This window comes from Ursus maritimus, unplaced genomic scaffold (genome assembly GCF_017311325.1).
Source record: "Ursus maritimus isolate PB19 unplaced genomic scaffold, ASM1731132v1 scaffold_14, whole genome shotgun sequence".
In the NCBI taxonomy this organism is placed as follows: domain Eukaryota; kingdom Metazoa; phylum Chordata; class Mammalia; order Carnivora; family Ursidae; genus Ursus; species Ursus maritimus.
Genome location: NW_024423786.1, coordinates 60,600,839 through 60,624,212, shown reverse-complemented (window position 1 = coordinate 60,624,212; position 23,374 = coordinate 60,600,839). Strand labels below are relative to the sequence as shown.

The window sequence follows — 23,374 nt, the reverse complement described above, 5'->3', positions numbered from 1 at the left end:
CGGATCGTCAGACTTCCCCCTGACCCTGTGGCCACCCCGCAGGCACGGCGTGGACTACCTGACTGGCTCCTGGTGGCCAATCCTGGATGACCTCTATGCTTCCAATATCCCTGTGTACCGCTTCGTGCAGCGCCCCGGAGACCTCGTGTGGATTAACGCGGGCACCGTGCACTGGGTGCAGGCCACCGGCTGGTGCAACAACATCGCCTGGAACGTGGGGCCCCTCACCGGTGAGTGAGCCCAGCGGGGAGCCTGGTGGAGAACAGCCCGCCTGTGAGAGGAAGCCTGGCTCCCCGCCTAGCGCCGTGTGGTCCGGGCTGGCGGACTATCCTCAGTGTCCCCCTCTGGCCTGCAGCTTATCAGTACCAGCTGGCCCTGGAACGATACGAGTGGAACGAGGTGAAGAACGTCAAATCCATCGTGCCCATGATTCACGTGTCCTGGAACGTGGCTCGCACGGTCAAAATCAGCGACCCGGACTTGTTCAAGATGATCAAGTGAGGGCCCCATTTGGGAAGCAGCCCATCTCCACCCGCCCCGGCCGCGCTCTTGTTCTGTCTGATTGCCCCCTGTCCCCACCTGCTTCTCCACGCTGTTCCTGGGCTGGGGCGACCCACAAAGGCCTCCGCTCCCAGGCGCTTGCTTTTCCTCTCGTCCAAGTAGACAAAAACCACATGAAATGTCAACTGTGACCGATGCCCGGGTCAGGGACTGCGGCCCCGGCCTGGAGCGGGGAGGGCTCCCCCCTACCCCCCCGTCCCGGCCTCACCGCCCCCTCGCCCCCGCCGCGCGCAGGTTCTGCCTCCTGCAGTCCATGAAGCACTGCCAGGTGCAGCGCGAGAGCCTGGTGCGCGCCGGCAAGAAGATCGCCTACCAGGGCCGGGTCAAGGACGAGCCCGCCTACTACTGCAACGAGTGCGACGTGAGTGGACCCGCCCCCGGGACGCCCCTCCCCCCGCCCCCCGGACTGCGCTCCCGCTGACGGCCCCCCGCTCCCGCCGCAGGTGGAGGTGTTCAACATCCTGTTCGTGACGAGCGAGAACGGCAGCCGCAACACGTACCTGGTGCACTGCGAGGCGTGCGCGCGGCGGCGCAGCGCGGGCCTGCAGGGCGTGGTGGTGCTGGAGCAGTACCGCACCGAGGAGCTGGCGCAGGCCTACGACGCCTTCACGCTGGTGAGGCCCGGGTGGGCGGGCGGGGGCGAGGGGGTCCCCCCGGGGCGCGCCCGCCGCTGAGCCCCGCGCCCGCTTTCTCCCCGCAGGCCCCCGCCAGCACGTCGCGATGAGGCCGGACGCCCCGCCCGCCCGCAGGGCGCCGCGGGGCCACCAGCACACGCCTGGGCTGGACCTAGGTCCCGCCTCTGGCCGGGAAGGGGGTCGGGCCCAGCCCTTCCACCCCATTGGCAGCTCCCCTTCACTTAATTTATTAAGAAAAAAAAAGTTTTTTTAACAAATAAGAGGAAAAAAGGAAAAAAAATGGGAGACGGGGGAGGGGGCTGGCAGCCCCTCGCCCACCAGCGCCTCCCCTCACCGACTTTGGCCTTTCTAGCAACAGACACAAGGACCAGGCTCCGGCGGCGGCGGGGGTCACATACGGGTTCCCTCACGCCTGCCAGCCGCCCGCCCGCCCGGCGCAGATGCACGCGGCTCGTGTGTGTACATAGACGTTACGGCAGCCGAGGTTTTAATGAGACTCTTTCTATGGGCTTTACCCCTCCCCCAGAACCTCCTTTTTTACTTCCAATGCTAGCTGTGACCCTGTACATGTCTCTGTTTATTCACTTGGTTATGATTTGTATTTTCTGGTTTTTTTTGGTTTTGTTTTTGGTTTTTTTGGTTTTTAATTTATAACAGTCCCACTCACCTCTATTTATTCATTTTTGGGAAAACCCGACCTCCGCACCCCAAGCCATCCCGCCCGCCCCTCCAGGGACCGCCCGCCGCCGGGCTCTCCCTGCGCCCCAGTGTGTGTCCGGGCCCGGCCCGTCCGTCTCCGCCCGTCCGCCCGCGGCTCCAGCCGGGTTCTCATGGTGCTCAAACCCGCTCCCCTCCCCGACGTCCTGCACTTTCTCGGACCAGGCCCCCTTCCCGACCCACCCCAACCCCGCCTGAGGGTGGCGACTCCTGTACTGTAGGGAAGAAGTGGGAACTGAAATGGTATTTTGTAAAAAAAAAAAAAAAATAATAATAATAATAAATAAAAATTTAAAGTTTTAAAGAAGAAGTATGAGAAAAGGAACGTCCTTCCCAGCCTCGGCCAATTTTAAAAACGGACCTTCCCCTCACACCCCCGTCCTCCCCTTTCTTTTTAAGCGTGAACCAGCCCAGGGCCAGGGCCTCACTGGGGCAGGAGGACACCCGGGATGGAAGTTTCTCTGGGGCTTTATTTTTTTTTGTCGGTGGTTTTCCTTCCCACGCTGGGGCTGCGGAGGCTGGGGGTTTACAGTCCGCCCCCTCGCACTGCACTGTCTCTGCCCCAGGGGAGGGTCTTCCCAACCCTACCCTATTTTCGGTGATTTTTGTGTGAGAATATTAATATTAAAAATAAAATCAGAGAAAAACATCCGGTTGATAACGTGCTGGTGCTGGCGGGCGCTGGGAGGGCTGCCAGGCCGGCCCACCGCGCAGACCCCGCGGGAGCGGAACCCCCTCCCGAGGCGCCTTGTGGAATGTCAAGCGCCCGGTCCGCTCCTCGGCTGGGGTGCCTAATCCTGGAGCCGCATTCCAGGATGGGTGGGGAGAAGGCCGGGCCGGGGAGAGAGCAGGAAGAGGGCTGGGCCGCGCCCAGGCGGGCGGGAGCCAGGCAGGCCATGGCGGATGTCCCCGGGGCGCAGCGACCGGCTCCCGGCGGCGGCCCAGAGCCCCGGGACCCCCTGGACTGCTGGGCCTGCGCTGTGCTGGTCACGGCCCAGAACCTGCTGGTGGCTGCCTTCAACCTCCTCTTGCTGGCACTGGTGCTGGGGACCATCCTGCTACCCGCTGTCACCATGCTAGGCTTCGGCTTCCTCTGCCACTCCCAGGTGAGCGTGTGCCCCGGCGCGTGCGGGTGAGCGCGGCCCTTCGCGGCGAGGGTGGCGGTGGGGTCTGCGGGCCACAGCTCCCCCGCCCGGGCTGTCCGGCCTGGTTGGGCCTGACGCCTGCTCTCCTCCCACAGTTCCTGCGCTCCCAGGCGCCCCCTTGCACCGCGCACCTGCGGGACCCGGGCTTCACGGCCCTGCTGGTCACCGGATTCCTGCTCCTCGTGCCGCTGCTCGTGCTGGCCCTGGCCAGCTACCGCCGCCTCTGCCTGCGCCTCCGCCTGGCCGACTGCCTCGTGCCCTACAGCCGAGCCCTCTACCGGCGCCGGCGCGCCCCGCAGCCGCGGCAAACCCGCGCCTCACCGGGGTCCCCGGCCGCTCCCACATCAGGAAAGGTCTGGGTCTGAGGACCCTCGAGTCAAGAGCCACCCAGACGACTGCCCCCACTCCCAGTCGGCCCAAGGACTTCAAGCCCCGGGGTCTCCCGACCTACCCCCGCCCCTCCCCTGCCTAAGCCGGGTCCCAGCATCCCTTCGGGAACGGGAGCATCCGTGGACCCAAAGCTGGCGGAAATCCGCCACACCCGGAAACCCACTTTCCTCCTCCTACCTAGATCTGAATCCTTAACATCTGGGCTGGACCCTGCACACACCCACCACTCCACCTCCCGCCCCACCGCCCGACAACTCAACCTCATGTCCTCCTTTTCTGGTGCAGCTCCTCTAGTATTTACGGGCTGGGGGAGGCAGGTGGAGGGTGACCACACATCAATAAAGAATGAACTGAATGCGTTCCTGGGATCCTGAACAGAGGGATGGCACAAATCCCGTCACCGCCGCCCTGTGCCCAGGAGCAGGAACAACATGGGGCGGGGGCGGGGCTCAAGAGCGCATCCTTCAGCCTCCCGGGGGCCTTCCCTTATCCGGTAGCCCGTTCTTCCTGGCCAGACCCAGAGCTCCGTCCCTGACCCTAAAGTCACCGCCCCTCAATAGAGTGGAGAGGGCCCGGCCTCGGTCGCCTGCCCTGCTCCCCTTGGGACCGAGCCCGTTCTCTGACCCCAGCTTGGAGGAACTCAGTGTTGCCAGGCCGGGGAGGAAACAATGGGCCTTCCGGAGCAGGATGACACCCCTCATACCACATTCTGGAGCAGCAGCGTGGGAGGGAAGATGGAGGGCTCACCGGGGCCTGCTGGTCCTTATTCATCCCCTGAACCACAGGGACCCTCCGGCACCTGCATGTCCAGGTTGGGGAAGGAGCATTGAGAGTGCTCCCGACATCCCAGCACACTCGGACACAAGGCATTTCGTTTCAGGTTTAATGGTCTGCAAAGCATGCGCGATCGTGGTCAGAGATAGGGAGGCCCTGCCAAGTCTCCCTCTGCACCTCAATAGAAACGATGTGGTGGCCGGGTACCATCGAGCCCAGTACACGGGGTTCCCCTGCAGAGAAGGAATCTGGAAAGAAGGGTCAGAATTATCAGGCAGGCAGGCCGGCGTCGGTCCCCGCCCTTCTACCCAGAAAACAGGGGTGCAGCCAGACACTGAGGGGAAGCGCCCTTGCGGGAGGCTCCGCCGCATTCCCAGGTGGGCGTGCACCCCGGGCACTGACCCGAGGCTGAGGAACTCCTGCGCCGGAGCCCAGGATGACATTGCAGTCGCGGTCGGTGCAGAGGAGCGCCGACCAGGGTCCGTCCATCTGTCATGCAGCACGCATGGTCTTGTTGAGCAGCGCCTCCAGCTGCTGCCGGGCCCGCGCGGCCGGCGAGTCCTCGCGCTCCCCGTCTGAGTCCTGCGCGGGGGCGGACGCGCTGAGACGGCACCGCCCCGGCAGCCGCCCACCCGGAACCACAGCTCCCGACAGCCCTCAGGGGCGCTCCCACCAGCGCAGAGGCTGCCGAGGGCAGTTCCCTCCGGCCCCCATCTTGCTCCCAGGCTGCCCCTCGATCCGAACCCGAGCCGCGCTAACCCCTGCGCTGGAGCTGCTTTGACGCCGGCTGCAGCCATTCTCCTCGTAGCAGCATGGTTGGTCCAGCTCCGGCCATTTGCCCCGGGGCCTCGGGGCCCTTCAGCTTCTAAAGACCTTTCGGTCCGGCGGTCTGAGATCGCATCCCGACCTCTTTCTTTCGCGAGATCACCTTCCTCCTCTTCCTCGTAGTCGTCGTCGTCTCCTGGGCAACTGCAGAGATCTCGAGCTTCTCCTACTTCCCCGGGCTGGGGCTCGCTGCGGCCTATGGCGCTGGTTTTCTTAAGATATCGCGAAAGTTTCACCTCTTTGGTTTCATAGCCTTCGGGAACCCTGGAATTTAGCGAGACAACTTTTCTTGTAATCGCACTCGACTCCCATCCTCCCTTGCTTTACTGCCTCGCCAGTCAGTCCTAAATATCCTCAGCCCAGACCACTCGGAAAACAGAGGACGTTCGCTTTCCCCGGACCTCGGAGGACGCAACTCAATTACTTGAAAGCCAGACTCGAACTACATTTCCCGTGAGCGCGCACAGTCCCCGCCCTTCCACGATCCCCCTGCCGCCCAGTGTTTGAGCTCAGTGGACGGTGGCCTGAAAGGGACAATGGTTTCTTGTCAGCGGACCAACGCGCTCGCGAGGCGGGAGGCAGTGAGTGAGTAAGCGAGTGAGTGAGTGAGCGAGTGTATGCTGAGGGCGACGAAGCAACCAGAGATGCTGGTGGCCGATAGTGCAAAGCCATGCAGCGCCGGGGCTAGTGGAGGGCCAGACTTCGAAGTTTTCAGCGTCGCTATTTCACGCCGGCCGGGTGGCCCAACACAACGTGCCGGAAGACCTGTGGTGTCCTACCTGGGATCTGTGTACGACCTGACTCCGTTGGCTCTCAAGTACAGGGTGGGGCCGCGCGCTTTGGCCAGGGTCAGGGTGTGCGATCGGGGCAGGTTCCTGGTTCTTGGGCGGCTAGATCGACGGCGGCTGCTCCTTCCCAGGAGACCTGCTGCTAAAACCCATCGTGGAAGTTGCGGGCCAGGACATCAGCCACTGGTTCGATCGGAAGACTAGAGACGTGAGTTCTGCGGGAACCCGGCTGGGGTGGGGCGGGGTGGGGGAGGCACCGGACCGCGGATGTGGGAGGAAAGGCGGGAGCTGGCCGAAGTCGGAGGTCGTGACTGCCCTGAGGCCTTCTCCTCGATCCTGCTTTAAAGATCCGCAAGCACGTCGATCCGCTGACCGGTACGCTGAGATACCGCACCCCGGGGCCGCTTTCTGCACGTTCCGCCTCGGCTGCGCGTTCGGACTGGGCCAATGATTTCGGGAAGCCCTGGTGGCAGGGTGCGTTATGAGGTGGGGCGGCTGTCTGCCGAATCCACAACATCGCATCATTAACACACTCACGTCGCAGGAGCACATCCTGGAGGTGAGAACCGGTGCCCGGCGGCGGGTCAGAGGAACTGAATCCCAGCAAATCTCCGAGGAGAATGGGCCATTGGCTCTCCGATAGCCAGTGGGAGCAGATTTCCTCTTTAGGGGCAACGAGGAGAGGGACCACCTGGGTCTGCGGGGTTGGGAACTGGGAGGCGGCGGATCGCGGGGGTACAAGAGACTCCCTCAAGCCTGGGGCGGCAGTTCACGCCGCGTTAGTGCGGTGGTTTTGGAAGCACTCATGTGTGTGTTTTGGATAGCAGTTGCTGTCGGACTCTTATTAATGTTCTGTGGAAGGGATGAGGGGAGGCGGTGACTGTGACCCTTTAGGGCCATCCGTTTGTTAGAAGTGGCTGCCACAAAGACAGGTCAGACTTTGGGGCCATTCACTGCATGCTGGAGCCCGGCTTCATTTGGGGACTGAGAAGTGCCTAAAAATGCTGTCTGCCAAGCGAGCCACTCTAATCCCAGCACTATCATCTTCTGGGCTCCTGGCCTTGGCGGGCCCCGTGCACCTGTGTGTGTGTGTGTGTGTGTGTGTGTGTGTGTGCCATCCAGAATCCTGGGGGGGGGCGCTTTCATGTTCTAGCATTGGGGGCCCAGGAATCAATGTGGGAAATCCACCGCTATCTCCCTATCGCACATGCTGCCAGCTATACATGGAAACATGAGGGAAGAAGCTGAACATGGATTATACCCTGGAAGAGAGCGGGATCGGGATGAGGATGAAAGAATTTGACTATCTCAACATGGACGGTACACTCTACACGCCTGCGATCCCTGCTCCACTTCAATGATACCTCACGGAGCTGAGGGCGAGCGAAGGCTTCTGTGGACTCAAGATGTATTTTGAGTGTGGCTGTTTCTGTGCCCTGTAGGTGGGGGAGGCGGGTGCGGATGTAGACCTCCATTCAGTCCAGACACTGGCCTGCTGTGTCTGGATCCTTCTAGAGCGATAGCAGGTCCTGGTCCCCAGGCCCACTATAGTCTGCTCACGCGAAGTCAGGGCGAGCTAGAAGCACGTTCTCCCTCTGGAATGACACGAGAAGATGAAGTGTCTTGGATTAGGGAGGCAGCCAGAGCCCAGGCAGAACTTCTTGGCTGTCGGAGAAGTCCTACCCAGGGATGAGGGATGGGAGCCCTTACGGCAGTGATGGGAACGGCAGGAGGATGGGATGTCCACAGACAGGCAGGAAGTGTCTGTTGCTGGCCATACAGAACTGGCTCATCTCCCTTCTGAAGAGTACGATAGTTGAAATCCCAAAGGGAAGAAAAGGCAGTGAAGGGTTAGTCGGTAATTCAGGCTAGATCTTGGGCTGCGTGTCTCCTCGCCCTTCTTAATGCATCTACTCCGTAAGATGGGCGCCGTCACCACGATTTTTTTTAAAGATTTTATTTATTTATTTGACAGAGAGAGACAGCCAGCGATAGAGGGAACACAAGCAGGGGATGGGAGAGGAAGAAGCAGGCTCCCAGCGGAAAGAGCCTGACGTGAGGCTCAATCCCAGCCTCTGGGATCACTCCTGAGCCGAGCAGACACTAACGACTGAGCCACCCAGGCGCCCCGTCATCCGCGATTTTACGGAAGTCTTTTTGAAGCTTAGAAAGACTTTTCCCTATTTGGCTTCAACAAGCGTCGATGACCCGGGCAGCATCCCATCCAGCAAGTAGGGGAGCTCCTAAGCCCGGCAAGATGGAGTTGCCACGAGAAGGCACACTAGTTAACGGCCAGGATGCAAACTCAGTCTAAATCCAAAGTTATGTTCTTTCAGTGCAGAGAGACAATCTCACTGTCCTAGGCTCGTCGCACAAGCGCCCCTGCAGACCTGTCGTGTCAGCCGTTTCGTCTGCCCTTAGTGTCTCGGGAGAGGGGTAGCAGAGTTCCGCAGTGGCGGAGAGGCAGGGAGGAGGCAGGGAGGGCTATCCGCTGAGCAGCAGCTAGCCAAGCTGCTTCCTGGTTCATCCACAGCGACATTTTCTTCTGACTTTTTGAGGCCAAGAGGTGGATAGATACTGACTCCAGGGGAAACTAGAATGGGGAAGGACCTTTGGGTGAGGCAAATGGTACCGTCCATTCAGGATGGCCTGTGCCCCTTAGGAAGGTGAGGCAGCCAGGGTCAGGGCCGACTTGCAAGAGGGGCCTGAGCAGGGTGATGTAAAGGAGCTCATTGGGTCAGAGAACTCATGGTGACCAAAGACAGCCACAGTAGGGGCAGTGGCCAGATTTGCCCCTTTAACCCCGGTGGGGAGGGGAATGAGAATAACAGGCAGGTGAATTTTCCCGACAGTCTCCGGCCAAAAAGGATCAGGGAGAGGGGCGTGGGCCTGCCTGGCGTGGGGGGCACCGGAGCACCGGCAGGAAGAGGGAGGCACTGGGAGCTGCCCAGGCGTTTTCAGAGGGGCTGGCCAGGAAGGCATGGCCAGAGGCGGAGACGTGTCCGGCCTCAGCACTTTCTGGATCATGGGAGACCCAGGGCTTCCACTTAAGCCCGTGTGATGCGAAGGCGTGAATTCGCTGAAGCTTTCTGATGCGTGATCTACTCTGCAGTGGTTTCATGTGTGTCCCGTTCGCTCAGGGACACCGGCACAGCTCAGAACCCAAGCTCTGCTCGCTGTAGCTCTGGCCTCCGGTCTACCCACCCCGCCCCCACCCCCAGCCCCCCAGGCTCCACCACAGCGCCTCCCACCAGAAACGCCCCTGTCCTCGCACCCCCACTCACTCTCCAAGTAGATCCTAGCCCCTAAATGCCTCTGGGATGCACCTCTTCCTCCTGGCCGACATCAGCGCTTGTCGAACTGTTGTGCAGACGTCCTCGCCAGCCCCCACTTCCGCCTGCCCCCACGCAGCAGTCGAGTGAGCGCTGAGCACCAAAGCCAGGCGTCTGACTTCCTTTCCTTCAGAGTCTTCATTGGCTTCCGGAATAAAGTCCCGTCCATCCGGAGACGCTGCCTGAACCACCGGTGCCCCTTGCATGCCTCAGCCCTGTTCCCTGTGTCCCAGCCACACGGGCTGTCATGCACCCTGGAATGTCTTCCTGCCCCAGAGCCCTCACACACTCTGTTCCCTCTGCCTCCACACTCTTCCTCCCATCTCCACCTAGCTGACCGTAAATGTTTCTCTCGGGAGCTTTCGGATTTCTTGGTGTAGAGAAGAGTAAGATTTTCTATTAGATCGTCGCAGCGTCACACTGACTTCAGAGTACTTATTCCAGTGTAAGTTGGAAGGTTACGGGTGTGAGCAGGGCTGGCTGGCTAGACCGCAGGCTCCTGAGGACAGACACTGTGTCCATCTCGGTCACCGCCGTGTTCCAGCATTGGGCGCACAGTTGCTGCTCAGTACATTTTGATGGAATGACGTCCAATGTTGAGTAGATCTCATCCGTCCATAATAACTAGTGTGGCTGGGACGCTGTGTCTGGGAGGCAAGGCAAGACCCAGAAGTAGGACAGTGCTGTCACAGGCCTCTCTGTCCCTGCCTTCCCCTCAGAAGGAAGACCAGACACTAGAGCCCTGCCTCTCTCAGATTTTGGGGAAATCCTGCATTCCCCATGTGGCCACCAGGTGGCCATCGCCCAGAGTCACAGTTGGGGGAGGAGAAGCGTGCCAAATTCTAAAGAGGTTACAATCGAAGGAAATGTATAGGTGGGAGGGAAGGATCAGAAAAAGGAAACACCACATGGCTACTGTTTTTTTAGCATTAGGCTACATTCTGGTCTACATTTTGTCCACAAGCAGGAAAGGAGTCAGTTTGAGGAATAAGACCCATGGGGGTCGCACAGGTAGGGAGCTCTGATTACAGGTGTGGGTGTGTTTCAGCGACAGCGCAGAGCTGTGGGAAGGAATAATGAGCACGCATTTCAAAGAGAATACAGTACATTCCTAGCTATACTTATCGACTCCTGTGGGGGGCGTGTGCGTCAGTAAAGCTTTTCTACGAGGCACTATCTTGTTCTCTACAAGATCCCAGTGTGTCGCTATTTGCGTAGAGGTTGTAAATAATGCCTCAATCGAAACTCTAAGAAAGTAAATAGACTCATGAGCGAGGGGGCCTGAAGTCTCTTGTGGGGACTTCTGCTTAGTGCAGGCTGGGTGGCAGTTGGAAGAGTGGACGCTGCCTGTCCTCAGTAAACCACAGCTACTTCAAAGGACTCCAACTGCCACGAGCGAGCCCTGGTCACTCCGAGCACAGATCACTGAGGAGAATAAAGCCCCGAATGCTCTTGAGGGGGGCGGCCTTCTCAATGGGATAAAACATACACACATGAAAGGTCAATGAAGACAGTACATGATAAAGGACCAAATTATGGTCTGAAAGTTTCCACCCTCAGGGGCAAATCGCAAGGGATTCTAACCTGGATCTCCAGAAGTGCAGGTGTTTCTAAATTGTGTGTGTGTGTGTGTGTCGCAGCTGTGAGCAAGCTCAGATATGTATTTTTGGAGACAGGCGCTATCATTTCCATCGGCTCTCGAAAGGGCCCAATCCTCTGCCTGAAGATGCACACACACCGCACACGCACACGGTCAGTTGAAAGACCCCAAAAGTAAAAATACGAAGGTGATAATATAATGGAGTCCTGGGATTCCCCCAGCCAGCTCCTTGGACTGTCACCCGTGTTCCCGCTGGCAGCAACTCCTAAAGCTGTGACCTGAGGGGCGAGAGTTTACTGACTAGTCTGCAGCCTCTACCACTGTCCTCCGGATTCCGATCTGGATGTGCGTTGGGCAGAGTCAGGGGGTTTAGCATTTAGCGCGTGGCCCTAACGCCCAGTCCCCGTGACGGGACTGCTGGAGGTTGCGTCGGCGCAGCCCGTACAGCCCGGGCGCTCCTGTGTCGGGGCCTCCGCCACCCTTGACTTCGGTCATCTCATGTATCTGCGGCACACGACGCCCGAGCGTGGAGTGGCAGTGCAGGACTGTATTTTTCGAAACGAGCGGCCCGGCAGCGGGCTCTGTGAAGTGTTGAACAACGGGGCCACAAGATGCAGAACGGAAGGCCCGGCTGCCGGACGCTGACTGCTGTGAAGAGGCCTGCGGAGGGGTGGTCAGTCACATCTGTGCCGGCGACTCCGCCCAGCCCTCCTCTGGAGCAGTAGGGAAGATGAGATGTCCCCTGCCCTCACCCTCGGACGCCTCCGGCAGACCTCCCTCCGCCAGTGGGTCACTGAGAGCGGATCTGGCTGCAAAGAACAGAAGGCTGGGAGCTGGGTTTAACTACCAAGAGCTCATTTTCCCAATTTGACAGTCTGGTGCCGTCATTCCACAGAGACAGAGCCATCAGTGTCGGCAGCTGTGCGCCACGTCTTTTCGCTCTGCTCTGGCGCTCTACTTAGCCTGCACGGTGGGCAGGAGGAAGAGGGAAGGGGAGGCGAAGGGCAGAGCCTGCATCCGCAGTGCATTTTCCAAGCTGATCCTTAGCAGACCTCCGAGCATATCTCACTGAGTGCGACAGGTGACACAGGACCTTGGCTGCAAGGATGCTAGACCGTGTGTTTCTGGGCGCCCAGAACATCCGCAGGAACCGCTTGCTGCGGAGGGACCGTCCGGAGAAGCGGGTCGGGACCGCGATGGCTTCCAGCGAGGCTCGTGCAAGCGTGGCTCGTCCAGTCGTTAACCACAGAAAGTGATCAGGCGCAGTTGCGCCGGGCTGGTTTGGTCTGACGGACCTGGAAGTGACAAGCCGGCGCTGGGACTACAGTCTGGGCGAGACACTATAAGGCGCAGAACAGGATCGCTGGTAGAGATGGCGCGCACTGCATGCTGCAGTAACGCGCCGCAGCCGCTACACGAACATCTTGCCACATGGCACGCACACGCACCTGCTATAAAAACGGAAAACACAGCAGCTCGAGGCTGGGCGGCGCAGCTCGAGGCCGGCCCGGACGATGCCGCAGGCCGGACCGCTATCGCCTGCAGGACCTGCGCGTTCACCTGCGTCCATCACTCACTCAGCGCCCGCCGGACAAACCGGAGTACTGTTTGTATGGACACTGGCAAAGCGAAGGGCACGGAGGCAGAGATGAAGGGACTTGCCAAAGTCACGCAGCTACGTAGTGTAACCGAGATGGACTCGAACCAAGCCGGCCGTGGGCACCCACTTCACGGAGCTGCACCACCCGCCACCAGCTGTGGGACACACACAGGACGCCTGTCCTGTCGCTGCTGATCAAGCCAGCCCAAGACTCAGGAGCCTTCAGACAGCCCGGATCTTTATTTTGCTAATGGACCTGGGATGTGGGCGGGTTCCTAGGCAGGCAGCTGCGTGGACTGCCCTGAGCTGCAGGATCCACTAGCACAGTGGCTCCGGTGGCCACGCCCTGAGGTGCTGTTGGCCGTGCGGCACCTCCGTGTAGCCCCCACAGGGCAGCGTGGCCTCGGGATGCCGAGCCCGCAGCTCGGAGACAAAAGCAGGAGGAAGCCAGCCTCCAGTCTGTGGGAGTTGGGAAATAGGCCTCCTGTTCCGACGGATGGGGGTCAAAGTCACATTGTAGTAAACCCATGCTGGATGTGAGATCTTACTTCTGAAATCCCCAGGCTCACTGGCACGGCCTTGTCACCGTTGTCCCACCGCCGCAGCTCCCACCCCACTCCTCGCTAGCCAGCTCCTGCCCCTTAGAGCTCTGCTTAATGTCACCTCCTCAGGTGAGTCCCGACCCCTCCAGCCATGTCAAGTATTCCTTCCCTCCCGCTCAATGCAATGAGAAGTTTGGTGCAATTCCAGTTTGGTGTTTATACTTCCTCCCTTCTTCGACTCGAGGGTCCAGGAGGGCAGACAGCCCAGCTACCTCCCTCCCTCCAGGCTCAGCCCCGAACGATCCTTTCGATATGCATAGAAAGGAACAAGGGGTGATGAGCAAAAGGCTAAGTACGAGTGCCTCAGGAACACCAGCCCAATCCTGGAGATCGGTGAAGGCTTTGGGAGAAGCTTCGTCTTCCCCTGAGACCGGAGAGGAGCAGGACCCTGAGACCAGGGAGGAGCAAGAGGGAGGACGGAAGCCTTCCTGCAAAAAGAATAAACAGCACAGACAGCCCAGAGTTTGGGGTAGAGTGGAGAACTGGGGAGCAGAGGCAAAGCTAGAGAGATGGAGGCCGGGGGAGGGTGGGCGGTGAGGGGTGTGGATGCCAGAACAGGTCAGCTGAAGCTTCCTAAACCCCTAAACCTGGCTGTTGTTTGTTTGTTCAGATTTAAGTCACACACTATAAAATTCACCCTTTCAAAGTGTACAATTTCAGGGTTAAGGGTTTTCTGGGACCCAATGGCAGTCGGTTACATTGTAAAGAGGTGACTTGCCTACAATGTCAAGAAGAAGGGACTGGAGCAGTGAGAGGGAGGGGGAGAGAAAAGTGGGGGACAGGTCAGGGGAGGGACAAGAAGCTGACCAGGACTAAGTTAGGGGCCGCGGAGGTCAGAGTAGATGAGCTGAAGCGAAGGCAGAATCCCGGCTCCATCATTTCCTGGGGGGCAGGTCTGGGGCAGAGGAGGATGACACCCCATTGTCTGGCCCGGGTTGGGGGGACTGAGAGGATGAAGAGTCCGCTGGGGAGAAGGGCCTCTGGTGTGGGGAGGAAGGTGAGGTGTTGTGAGCTGGCCGTGAAGTCACTTTGGAGTCACACAGAAATACAGGCGGTCGCATCTTGCGGAGCTCCGTGCACGTCCACAGGAGTCCTGGGTGCGCTGGGGCCGGAGGGCTGAGGTGTGGGGCTCTCAGCAGTCACTGGCCATCTGCGGGGGACGAGCCTCCTCGAGCATGGAGAAGAGCAGGAGCGGAGAGAAGCGATCGGAGAAAATGGTGCCGCGGAAGCCAAAGACAGTATCTGAGAAGGGTGAGTAGCGGTGTGGGCCCACTCTAACGAGGTCAAGACCAGGACTTGGCTGTCCCGGGCCAGGCCAACAGCGAAAGTGGTCGAGCGTCAGAGAAGTCAGGCTGCTGTTGGATGGGACACAACGGATGGTCACAGAGGAAATCCAGCTGCAGAAGGCTCTGGAACCACACGCCGAATACTTTCCTTTCTTTAAGCCCCATTTGTTTAGCTGTCAGCCATGAATAACAGAAGGAAGGGTTCCCGAAGGACAACAGGCATAAACATGGTCACTCGAGCGGAAGCTCCTTACAGTGTTGTTGGGAAGACTGAATGAGCCAGAGTACGGGAGCGCCCGGCAGCGCCCAAGGCCCGTTACGGACAGCCACCCCCGAATTTTCCTTTTCTTCTCCTTCCCTCGTCCCAGCCACAATTTCGTCACGCCTCTTTCTTGCGGATTTCCTGAGATTTGGCATTCCTCAGCATCCAGGTAACAGCTGTCCACGATTAGAGGAAACTGGTAGACGTATCTGTGACTAACATTTGGTTTCCAACCCAACAACAGTGTTTGTGCCTCACGGGAGAACTGGGCCCAACGCAGAACCTCGTTCGTTTCTACATTCCCGGGTTGGGCTTGTTTAAAGAAGCAGGAAGGCATGCAAATGGGGCCAACTGTTGGGAGCAGGAGAAGCTACCAGCAGCCCTCAGCTCCCTCCCAGAAGGTGCTGTTCGTGGCCCAGGTCGCAATCCTCTCACCTGTAGTCGCGTTAAGTGACTCTGTCTACGGTGAAAATGGCCCACAGTGTATGGGATTATATAGGGTAAGAGCTACCAACTTCAAGTGTCTTACAGTCCGCGATCTCTGCAAGTTAGCTCCTAATCTCCCGACAGCCCTGTCATCAACCTGGCACGTGTGTGTGGGGGTGAGACCTGAGGGGCTCGCTCGCCCAAGGTCACTTAGTCAGTGGGAGCGGGGTGTCCCAGGGTGACCTGACATAAGCTCCAACTCTGTGAGAGGGAGGGTGACTTCAGTACTCGGCTCTAGGCATGTTAAGAATCCTGCAGTTTTTGGAATATGGAATCTTTAAAAAAAAATAGTTGATTTAAATTTACTAATCATATCTAATTTGGTCTAAAATTAAATGGCTTTAGGGCACCTGGGTGGCTCTGTCGGTTGAGCGTCCGACTCCTGATTTCAGCTCAGGTCATGATCTCAGGGTCCACGGGATCCAAGCCCCGTGTCGGGTTCCATGCTCAGCACGAGTCTGCCCAGAGATCCTCTCGGCCCTTCTCCCTGCTTGCGCACGTGCACGCGCTCTCTCTAAAGTAAATAAATACATGTTAAAAATAAGTAAAACAAAATGACTTTAGGTCGTCAGGAGCGAGATGGCGAAAAGGCCCAGAGCAGGCCAAGGGGCAGGAGGGAGCCAGTGGTGTTGGCGTTTACCACAACAAATCTATCATCTAGAGGAGCAGTTAATCAAAGCCAGGAAAGGTGTCAGGAAATTCTGCTCAAACAGCTGACATTAGATGGCATTTCTAGCTGGCCAGCAGCTAGATATTAAGACATTGTTAAAAGGTAATGTCAACGGGAGGGAAAGGGTTGGTTTGGCCATTTCGTACAGGACCCTTCAGTTTCCATGACAGTTTCCATCAGTGCGGGATTAAAGAAACAGAAGAGAGAAAGACCAATGATTTGGGGTTTAGAGCTTCCTCCTCAACCAAGAGCAAGGGAGCGGATTTCGCTAAAGCCAACAATAGAGATGTAAGCAGATGTGAGATCACGAAGCCAAGCAAGGACTATTTCGAGGGGGTGGCAAGTTAAGAACTCAGAAACAGCCTCTCTGTGTTGGCAACCCGGAGGCTGTGGGGCTCCTGACAGTGGCAGCTTCAGAGCTACAGAGTGTGAGTAGGCAAGTGGACAGTGAAGCAGGCGTTCTTTCTGGAAGCTCAGTGACTGTGGGTGGGCACAGGGAGGTAGGGTGGCAGCTGGAGGGTGCCCAGAGGACTTCTTTTAAGAAGATGTGGTTGAGAAGGAGACAGTAGAAGGGGAGGTAAGGGAGCGCTGCGGGGTCTCCGTGAACCCTTAGTCCCCAAGAAGTCGAGCAGCGGTGAGGCAGAGCCCGGGCCCGCGGGGACCAGCTTCAGACGGGACCGACAGGAGGAGGAGGGAAATCCCATGACTCAGTGTCTCAGTGCCACTGCTTCCAGGAGCTCTCTTCGGATGATCCGGCTCCTGGAAGGGGAGGATAAGGTTTCCTCCTGGGTAGGAGGATGGAGGTCTGAGGAATCACGAGGAAGGTTTGCAAAGGTCACCACGAGGAGAACTGGGGCGGGCCAGGGAAAGGATTTCTGAGCAGGAGGCTGGTCGGCAGGGCATGGGGTTCCACCCAGGCCGCGCTGTGCATGCTGGATACAAAGGAGCAGCAGAAATTGGCCATGGTTCGGAGTGTGTGGGAGGAAGGCAAGGACGGGACACCGAGACACCTGGCCGAGCAGTGGCGGAAATGACAGAGCACGGGCTCTAAGCCGGACAGGGATAACGGACGGGGAAGGCACTACAGGATCTTACAGGTCCAGAACAGCCGAAGAGATGAGAGCTGGAGGACAAGAAAGTTGTAAGCAAAGCACGGGCTTGAATCTAGTGTTTCAGAGGTAAGTGCAGAGGTGGGATGTGGAATGGGAGAGAAGGTCTGGTTAAGGAATTAGGAGCAGGACTGGGCCAGGTGCCTGTCCTCAGCGGGTGCAGGGGCAGGACAAGCGAGCACACGCGGCCAGGAAGAGCGGTGCGGGTGGTGGGGAGACGGCCAGGCTTCAGGGCCACCTCACAGCGGGGCTTGCCTACCTGGGATGGGGACCTGGTGTCAACCCTGGAGATGAGGAAATAGATTCCTTTGGAGTGCCGGGGTGGCTCAGTCAGTTAGCGTCTGCCTGCGGCTCAGGTCATGACCCGGGGTCCTGGGATCGAGCCCCGCATCAGGCTCCTGCTCATGAAGTCTGCTTCTCCCTCTGCCCCTCCTGCTCATGCTCTCTCTCCCTCTCTAATACATAATTAAGATCTTAAAAAGAAGAAAGAAATAGATTCCCTTTGCATTATGGGGTCTCCAGACTAATTAGCCCATTACCGTAGAGTATTTTTGGAGACTACCCAAACTCTGTGACCAAATATTTGATGCCACTTCCTATTCTCTCTCTTCCTGTCTGTCTTTTAAGTTAAAATTCTTTAAGCTTAGTTTTATTTTCATTATGAAGACATGGGCTCTTTACAGAAAATTCCAGGTAGGCAAGCATCAAGATGCCGCCAAATCCCTCTTATTTCGATCGCTCGGCAGAAACCAGTGTTAACATCTTACCCGCTTTCTCCTAGTCTTTTCCCACAGGGCTGCGATTATACATTATGTATGACTTTATAGTGTCTCACGCAGCTAATTAGACTGTAGCTTGTTAAAGGGAGTCAGGATAGAAGCAAGAGCAGTGGTTGTCTCCAGAAGAGGCACAGACGGGAGGACACTGGGAAGCGTCTGGAGTGCTACAAATATTTTATATCTTTACCTGGATGGTGCTCACACAGGAGTTTACGTTGGCACAAACTCAAAACATACTCCTGAAAAACCCCAATAGGCAACCAAAAACCAAGCGAGAAATCAGATCGTGAGCACTCGCTTATGCCAGCTCGTCAGTGGGAGAAAGGTTCACAATCAGTGAGTCTGGAGACAAGGCGGTATCCACTTGAGTCAGGGAGCGACAGGTGCTGGCGAGGGTCTGGGAGAGGGCCCTTCCGCTGTTGGCGGGGAACGCGAGCTGGTGCAGCGCTCTAGAAGTAGTATGGGGTCCTCAGAAAGTTACACGTAGAGCTACCCTACGATCAGCAACTGCGCTACTAGGTGTTTACCCAAAGGCTGCAAAACTGCTAAGTCAAGGGTTACATGCACCTAACGTTTATCGCCAGCAGGTCTGCAACAGCCGAGTTCAGAAGCACAGCCGCGTCCGCCGATTGGAGGAGCAGATACTTGAAGGCCTGGTGTACAGCACACACCCGGAACATTCCTCAGCCATAAAGAAATGGCGTCTTGCCATTGGCAGCAACATGGATGCAGCTCGAAAGGATAATTAATGCTAAGTGAAATAAGTCAGAGTCAGACACATACTTCAAGGACCTCACTCACAGGTGGGATTTAAGAAACAAAACAGGGCGCCTGGGTGGCACAGCGGTTAGCGTCTGCACTTCGCTCAGGCGTGATCACGGTCCGTGGAGATCGGAGCCCGGTGTCGGAGGCTCACGCTCAGCAGCGGGGACTCAGCTTGAGATCCTCTCTCTCCCTCTGCCCCTCCCACCACTCCCAGGCGCTCTCTCTAAAAATAAATAAAATCTTAAAAAAAAAAAAAAAAAAGAAAGAAAATCTTTAAAAAAAAAAAAAAAAAAGGTGACCCACTGCCAAAGGCAATACTTTCTCAGTTTGCCCTTTTAAAAAGGATTGAGATATAATTTATATCCCATAAAATTGTGTTTCAAAGTGTCGAGGTCAGGAGCCTCTGGCATAAGGTTTACAAGTGCCGCTACTACTCCCTCATCTGACATTTTCCCTGCAAGCAATCTCCTGCCCATTAGCCATCATTCTGCATGCTCTTCTCCCCTCCAGTTGGGCAAGCACGACTCTGTTTTCTGCCTCTCTGAATTGACCTATTCTGGACGTTTCGTAGGCGACGTACAGCGGCCTTTATGCCAGCTGCTGGCATTTGGCCTGGAGTGTAGTCAGGGTTCTCCGTGCTGAGCTGTTACTTGCTGCTCCGTTCCCCTCTATGGCTGAGTCATGTTCCGCTGTGTTGATGATGTGCTCTATTTCGTTCTCAGTCATCAGTTTAGCAGGCGCCTGGGCTGCCCCTGCTTGAGGGGTTCTCCGAATAACGCTCCTTTGGTGGGGGTATGCGTTCAAGTCTCAAATTGGACAGCTGAGATTGAAATCGCTGGGTCGCCCGGTAACTCTGAGTCATGATTAAAGGCACCGGTCAGTTGGGCGCTCTTCTTGCCCTCACGAAGCGTCCGGCAGGCCCGACGATGCCTCCTTCAGAAGCTGTCTCCTCGTCCGGTGCTTCTCACTCGAGCAGCTTCTGTTTTCCCTTTGGCTTTCCTCGCCCCGCCCACTCTTCAAGTTCCTCCAAGGTTCACAGCTGCACTAACAGTTCTTACCCTTTTAAAGAGCTACCAACATCTACACTAGAACTTTCTATCGCTGACCTTACCGCCCAAGCCAGATGGGGTCAACACTACTTGCTAAGTACTTTCTTAAATACTTCCATAGACTGCCCTTCCTCCTGCTATCTGCTGCTCTCGGGGGACTAAAACCAGACCCAAGCACACATGAAAGGCCTTCAGGGACCCCCTTTTCCCCACCAGGGTCTCTCTTCTCTGAATTCTCCGATTTTACGTCCATAGCAATTATCACTACCCCATATTGTTAGTTAAGGGTTTTGGTGTGTTTATGTCTGAACTCAAATATCACCCTTGGTCACTAAAAATTTCCAGCCTGCTTTAAAAAGATGCACCGCGAAAAAATGTTTTCCTTCCCAGGGGTGACCTTTACAGTTTCTCGTATATTCTAGAAAATACTTCATGGATATGTACAGATTTTCTTTTTCAATAACATACCATATATATTATATACGTGCTCTTCATTACCTTTCTTCCCTTCCCTGCTTTCATTTGTTTAAACTAAAACCTCATTACTGTTTTCAAAGTTTAACTTACAATTATATCCACGGATTATACCTGGCTTCGTATTTTTCTCCTCAAAGATTAGTGAAGAATGATTTCTTTTTTTTTTTAAAGATTTTTAAAATTTATTTGAGAGCGAGAGAGCACAAGCAGGGGTAGGGGCCAGAGGCAGAGGGAGAAGCAGACTCCCTGCTGAGCAGAGAGGCTGATGCAGGGGTGGGGGTGGGGGTCTCGATCCCAGGACCCTGAGATCATAATCTACAGGCCGAGGGCGAACCTTCACCAACTGAGCCACTCAGGTGCCTCTGTGTCCTGAATTTTTAAAAGACATTTATATGTGTGTGTGTGTGTGTATCGATAAGCATTATAGTGTTTTTACTTTTCTTTGAACATAAACTAAATGATATTATAATGTATATATTTTTCTGCAGCTTGCTTTTTGCCATTCGAGTAATACAAGAAAGAATCTTAACACGTAGATGTAACTTATTTTTCTTAATTGTTGGGTAATTTGATTTGGCGATTCCTTACTGTTGGAAGTCTGGGTGTTTCCAATTTTTTTGCTATTACAAATACTGCTGTAATGAATCTTTTTTTTTTTTTTTTTAGATTTTATTTATTATTTATTTGACGGAGACAGTGAGAGGGGGAACACAAGCCAGGGCGTGTGAGAGGAGGAGAAGCAGGCTTCCGCGAGCAGGGAGCCCCCGATGCGGGGCTCGATCCCAGGACCCTGGGATCATGACCTGAGCTGAAAGCAGATGTAACGGCGAGCCCCCAGGCGCCCCTGTAATGAATATCTTTGTACATGTCACCTTCTGCATGACCGTGTCTCAGGGTGAATGGTAAAGAAGTGATATTCTGTGTCTGAACACATGTATGTTGAGGCGCCTGGCACAGTAATTCGGTGGTGGTGGTGAGTGCAAGCCCTACATTGGGGCAGACGCGTTACTTTAAAAAAAAAAGTTTAAAAGGTGTACTAGATACAATGGTGACTACTGCCGGATTCTTTGTACTTATAGTTGTTACAGATAATAAGTTATATATGTGACCATTAATTTCACATATTAGTTCCTTTAAAACCTGAGGACGTCTCATTGACTTAGAAGTCGTCTCATATACAGTAGAAAGAACACCAGACTAGAGATTGGAAGTAGAACCAGTCCTGGTTCTGTTTCTAACAACTAACTTTTTTTTTTTTAAAGAACTTATTTATTTATTTGACGGGAATGAGAGACAGCCAGCGAGAGGAACACAAGCAGGGGAGTGGGAGGCTTAGGCTCCTGAGGAGGGGCCCGATGTGAGGGGGCTTGGTCCCGGACCCTAGGATCACGCCTGAGCGAAAAGAGCAGATGCTTAATGACTGAGTCACACTTAGGCACCCCAACAACTAACTTGATCATAGGCAATGCTTTCAGCTCGTGGATCCCAATTTCTGTATCCACAAAAATTAGATTAAATAGGGTTTTCCTACAATACGGCCTCAACACCATTGATTGCATGCACAAGATATTTTTATTTTTATTGATTTTTATTTTAATAATTACTTGTATTTTTAAAATAAATTAGGAGCAGGGCGCCTGGGTGGCTCAGTCAGTTAAGCGTCTGACTCTTGATTTTGGCTCAGGTCATGATCTTTGGGGTGGTGAGACTGAACCTGCGTTGGGCTCCGTGCTCAGCAGAGGGAGTCTGCTACTCTCTCTCCCTCTGCCTCTCCTCCTCCCCCTCGCCCTGCTCACACTCTCTCTAAATAAATAAAAAAGATTCTAAAAAAATAAATTGAAGGAAGTAATTACTCCATCAAATCAAGGATTTATAGGTACTAGTTTCTCAATAATATGAAATTTACTTTTTTAAGATTTTATTTATTTATTGACAGAAGAGAAGAAACAGCCAGTGAGAGAGGGAACACAAGCAGGGGAGTGGGAGAGGAAGAAGCAGGCTTCCAGCAGAGGAGCCCCGATGCGGGGCTCGATCCCAGGACTCTGAGATCACGCTCTGGGCCGAGGCAGGCGCTTAACGACTGGGCACCCAGGCGCTGAAATTTACTTTTTAAAGGACATTTGTTTGGGGCTCCTGGCCGGCTCGGGTCGTGGGGAGTATGCAATTCTTGACCTCAGGGTTGTGAGTTTGAGCCCCGTTGGGTGTAAGATTACTAAAAGTAATAATAATAAGCTTTAAAAGCGAAACTTTGAAGGCCATTTGTTTTGACTTGAAGCGAGCGGACTTAAAAGCGGCCGCGTACAAAGGCAGGCGGTGTCTGGGACGGCCGAGAAGCAGAAATGCGATATGAGACTGAATTCTTTGTTCGGGGAAATCAAGAAAGAGGTTAGATTAAGCTGCAGATCCCAGACTGTTGGATTTTGATAACCAGCAAAAGGAAAGAAAAACCCCCAAAGTCAGCGATCGACATGGAGTTGCTGACTTTTTATCGTCTTAAGTACAGCACGAACAACAGAACCCAAAGCTATAGGCCTATCTCTGTCATTTAGTAAGAAGACAGTTAAAATGTTGTATAATTATAAAAGAGTGCATGTTGAAAAATTTTCAAATTGTACAGAAGTATAAAGTCTTTCCCTTCCTTCGTAAAATCTATCATGGACCTCCTTCCATACAGAGCTAATTCGTTTGTAGAAAGGACCTTTTTAACAAATATATTTATAAGCAGACATATACATGTAACATATATTTGTTACATATAAATATAGTATATCTATATTTACTCACGTAAAAATCTATAGAAGAAATATGTGATCTCAGAAACAAAGGACCGACCTTCCCAGGGAAGACAGATCAGCTCTGCTTTACTTAGCCATTTGAAACCACTGGTCTAGATCGCTTCTCTAAAACTCCATGGTTAAGTCTAGAATATTCTCGTTATTTACATGACTTTCATTATCACTCATCTATATATTTCAAAAGACACCTAGGAACCTCTGTGCATTTCCTTGAGTAGAAAATCACAGACTGCGGAGTGATTTTCAGTCCTTTGACCTGCCTGTGACACGACACATCAGTGCCCTACCGATCGCTGTCACTGGTCCCTAGTCAGTTTTAACCTGGGGTCCACAGATTTCCAGTGTTCTAACACCGTGGAAATAGACATGGTACTTTGCATCTATCAACCCCATCCTGAACATAGGGGTTAGGGGTGCTGACCCTGTGCAGTGGAAAAGCTTTTGAGTTCCCATAACGTCCTGACAGCCTACGGTTGCCCAGGAGGCCCCACTCACCCATGTAATTGGTTACCGTATTTTGCATGTTACATGTACTATATACTGTATTCTTACAGTAATGCTGCGAGAAAAATACGGTAGTAAGAAAAATCATAAGGGAAATACGCCCGACAGGCTGTAGTTATAAATACCTAAGTTGGCGTCACCTGTTTAAGATGAAGCATCTGTCCAGTAAAGTCCGTCTACACTGTCAATAGGGCGACGCACTCTGGACCTTGCTACACGGGGA

The 23,374-nt window shown here is 55.0% G+C and overlaps 2 protein-coding genes and 2 pseudogenes across 2 annotated transcripts in view; 3 read left to right on the top strand and 1 right to left on the bottom strand.

Moving 5' to 3' along the window:
* The window catches only part of LOC121102461 (lysine-specific demethylase 6B-like), a 2,170-nt gene extending 77 nt beyond the window's left edge, over nt 1-2,093 (top strand). Inside the window, exons 2-6 of the mRNA XM_040628328.1 lie at nt 43-230; nt 356-497; nt 796-922; nt 1,005-1,175; nt 1,262-2,093. Of these exons, the coding sequence (XP_040484262.1) occupies nt 43-230; nt 356-497; nt 796-922; nt 1,005-1,175; nt 1,262-1,285 (652 nt within the window). The 3' untranslated portion in view covers nt 1,286-2,093. The remainder of the gene's footprint in view (nt 1-42; nt 231-355; nt 498-795; nt 923-1,004; nt 1,176-1,261) is intronic.
* Nucleotides 2,094-2,792: 699 nt separating this feature from the next.
* Nucleotides 2,793-3,506, top strand: TMEM88 (transmembrane protein 88). Its single transcript, XM_040628218.1, has 2 exons — nt 2,793-3,019; nt 3,154-3,506. Exons 1-2 carry the CDS (start codon nt 2,810-2,812, stop codon nt 3,421-3,423), a joined length of 480 nt encoding a protein of 159 aa, XP_040484152.1. The 5' UTR covers nt 2,793-2,809; the 3' UTR covers nt 3,424-3,506.
* Nucleotides 3,507-4,330: 824 nt separating this feature from the next.
* LOC121102460 lies at nt 4,331-5,057 on the bottom strand (annotated as a pseudogene).
* Nucleotides 5,058-5,583: 526 nt separating this feature from the next.
* On the top strand, nt 5,584-7,196 carry LOC121102459 (annotated as a pseudogene).
* Nucleotides 7,197-23,374: the final 16,178 nt, after the last annotated feature.

Excerpts from the sequence above, each read along its gene's own strand:
- TMEM88 (XM_040628218.1), top strand. The coding sequence starts at position 2,810 with ATGGCGGATGTCCCCGGGGCGCAGCGACCGGCTCCCGGCGGCGGCCCA. Across the intron at positions 3,020-3,153 it reads GCTTCCTCTGCCACTCCCAG|TTCCTGCGCTCCCAGGCGCC; the intron begins GTGAGCGTGTGC and ends CTCCTCCCACAG.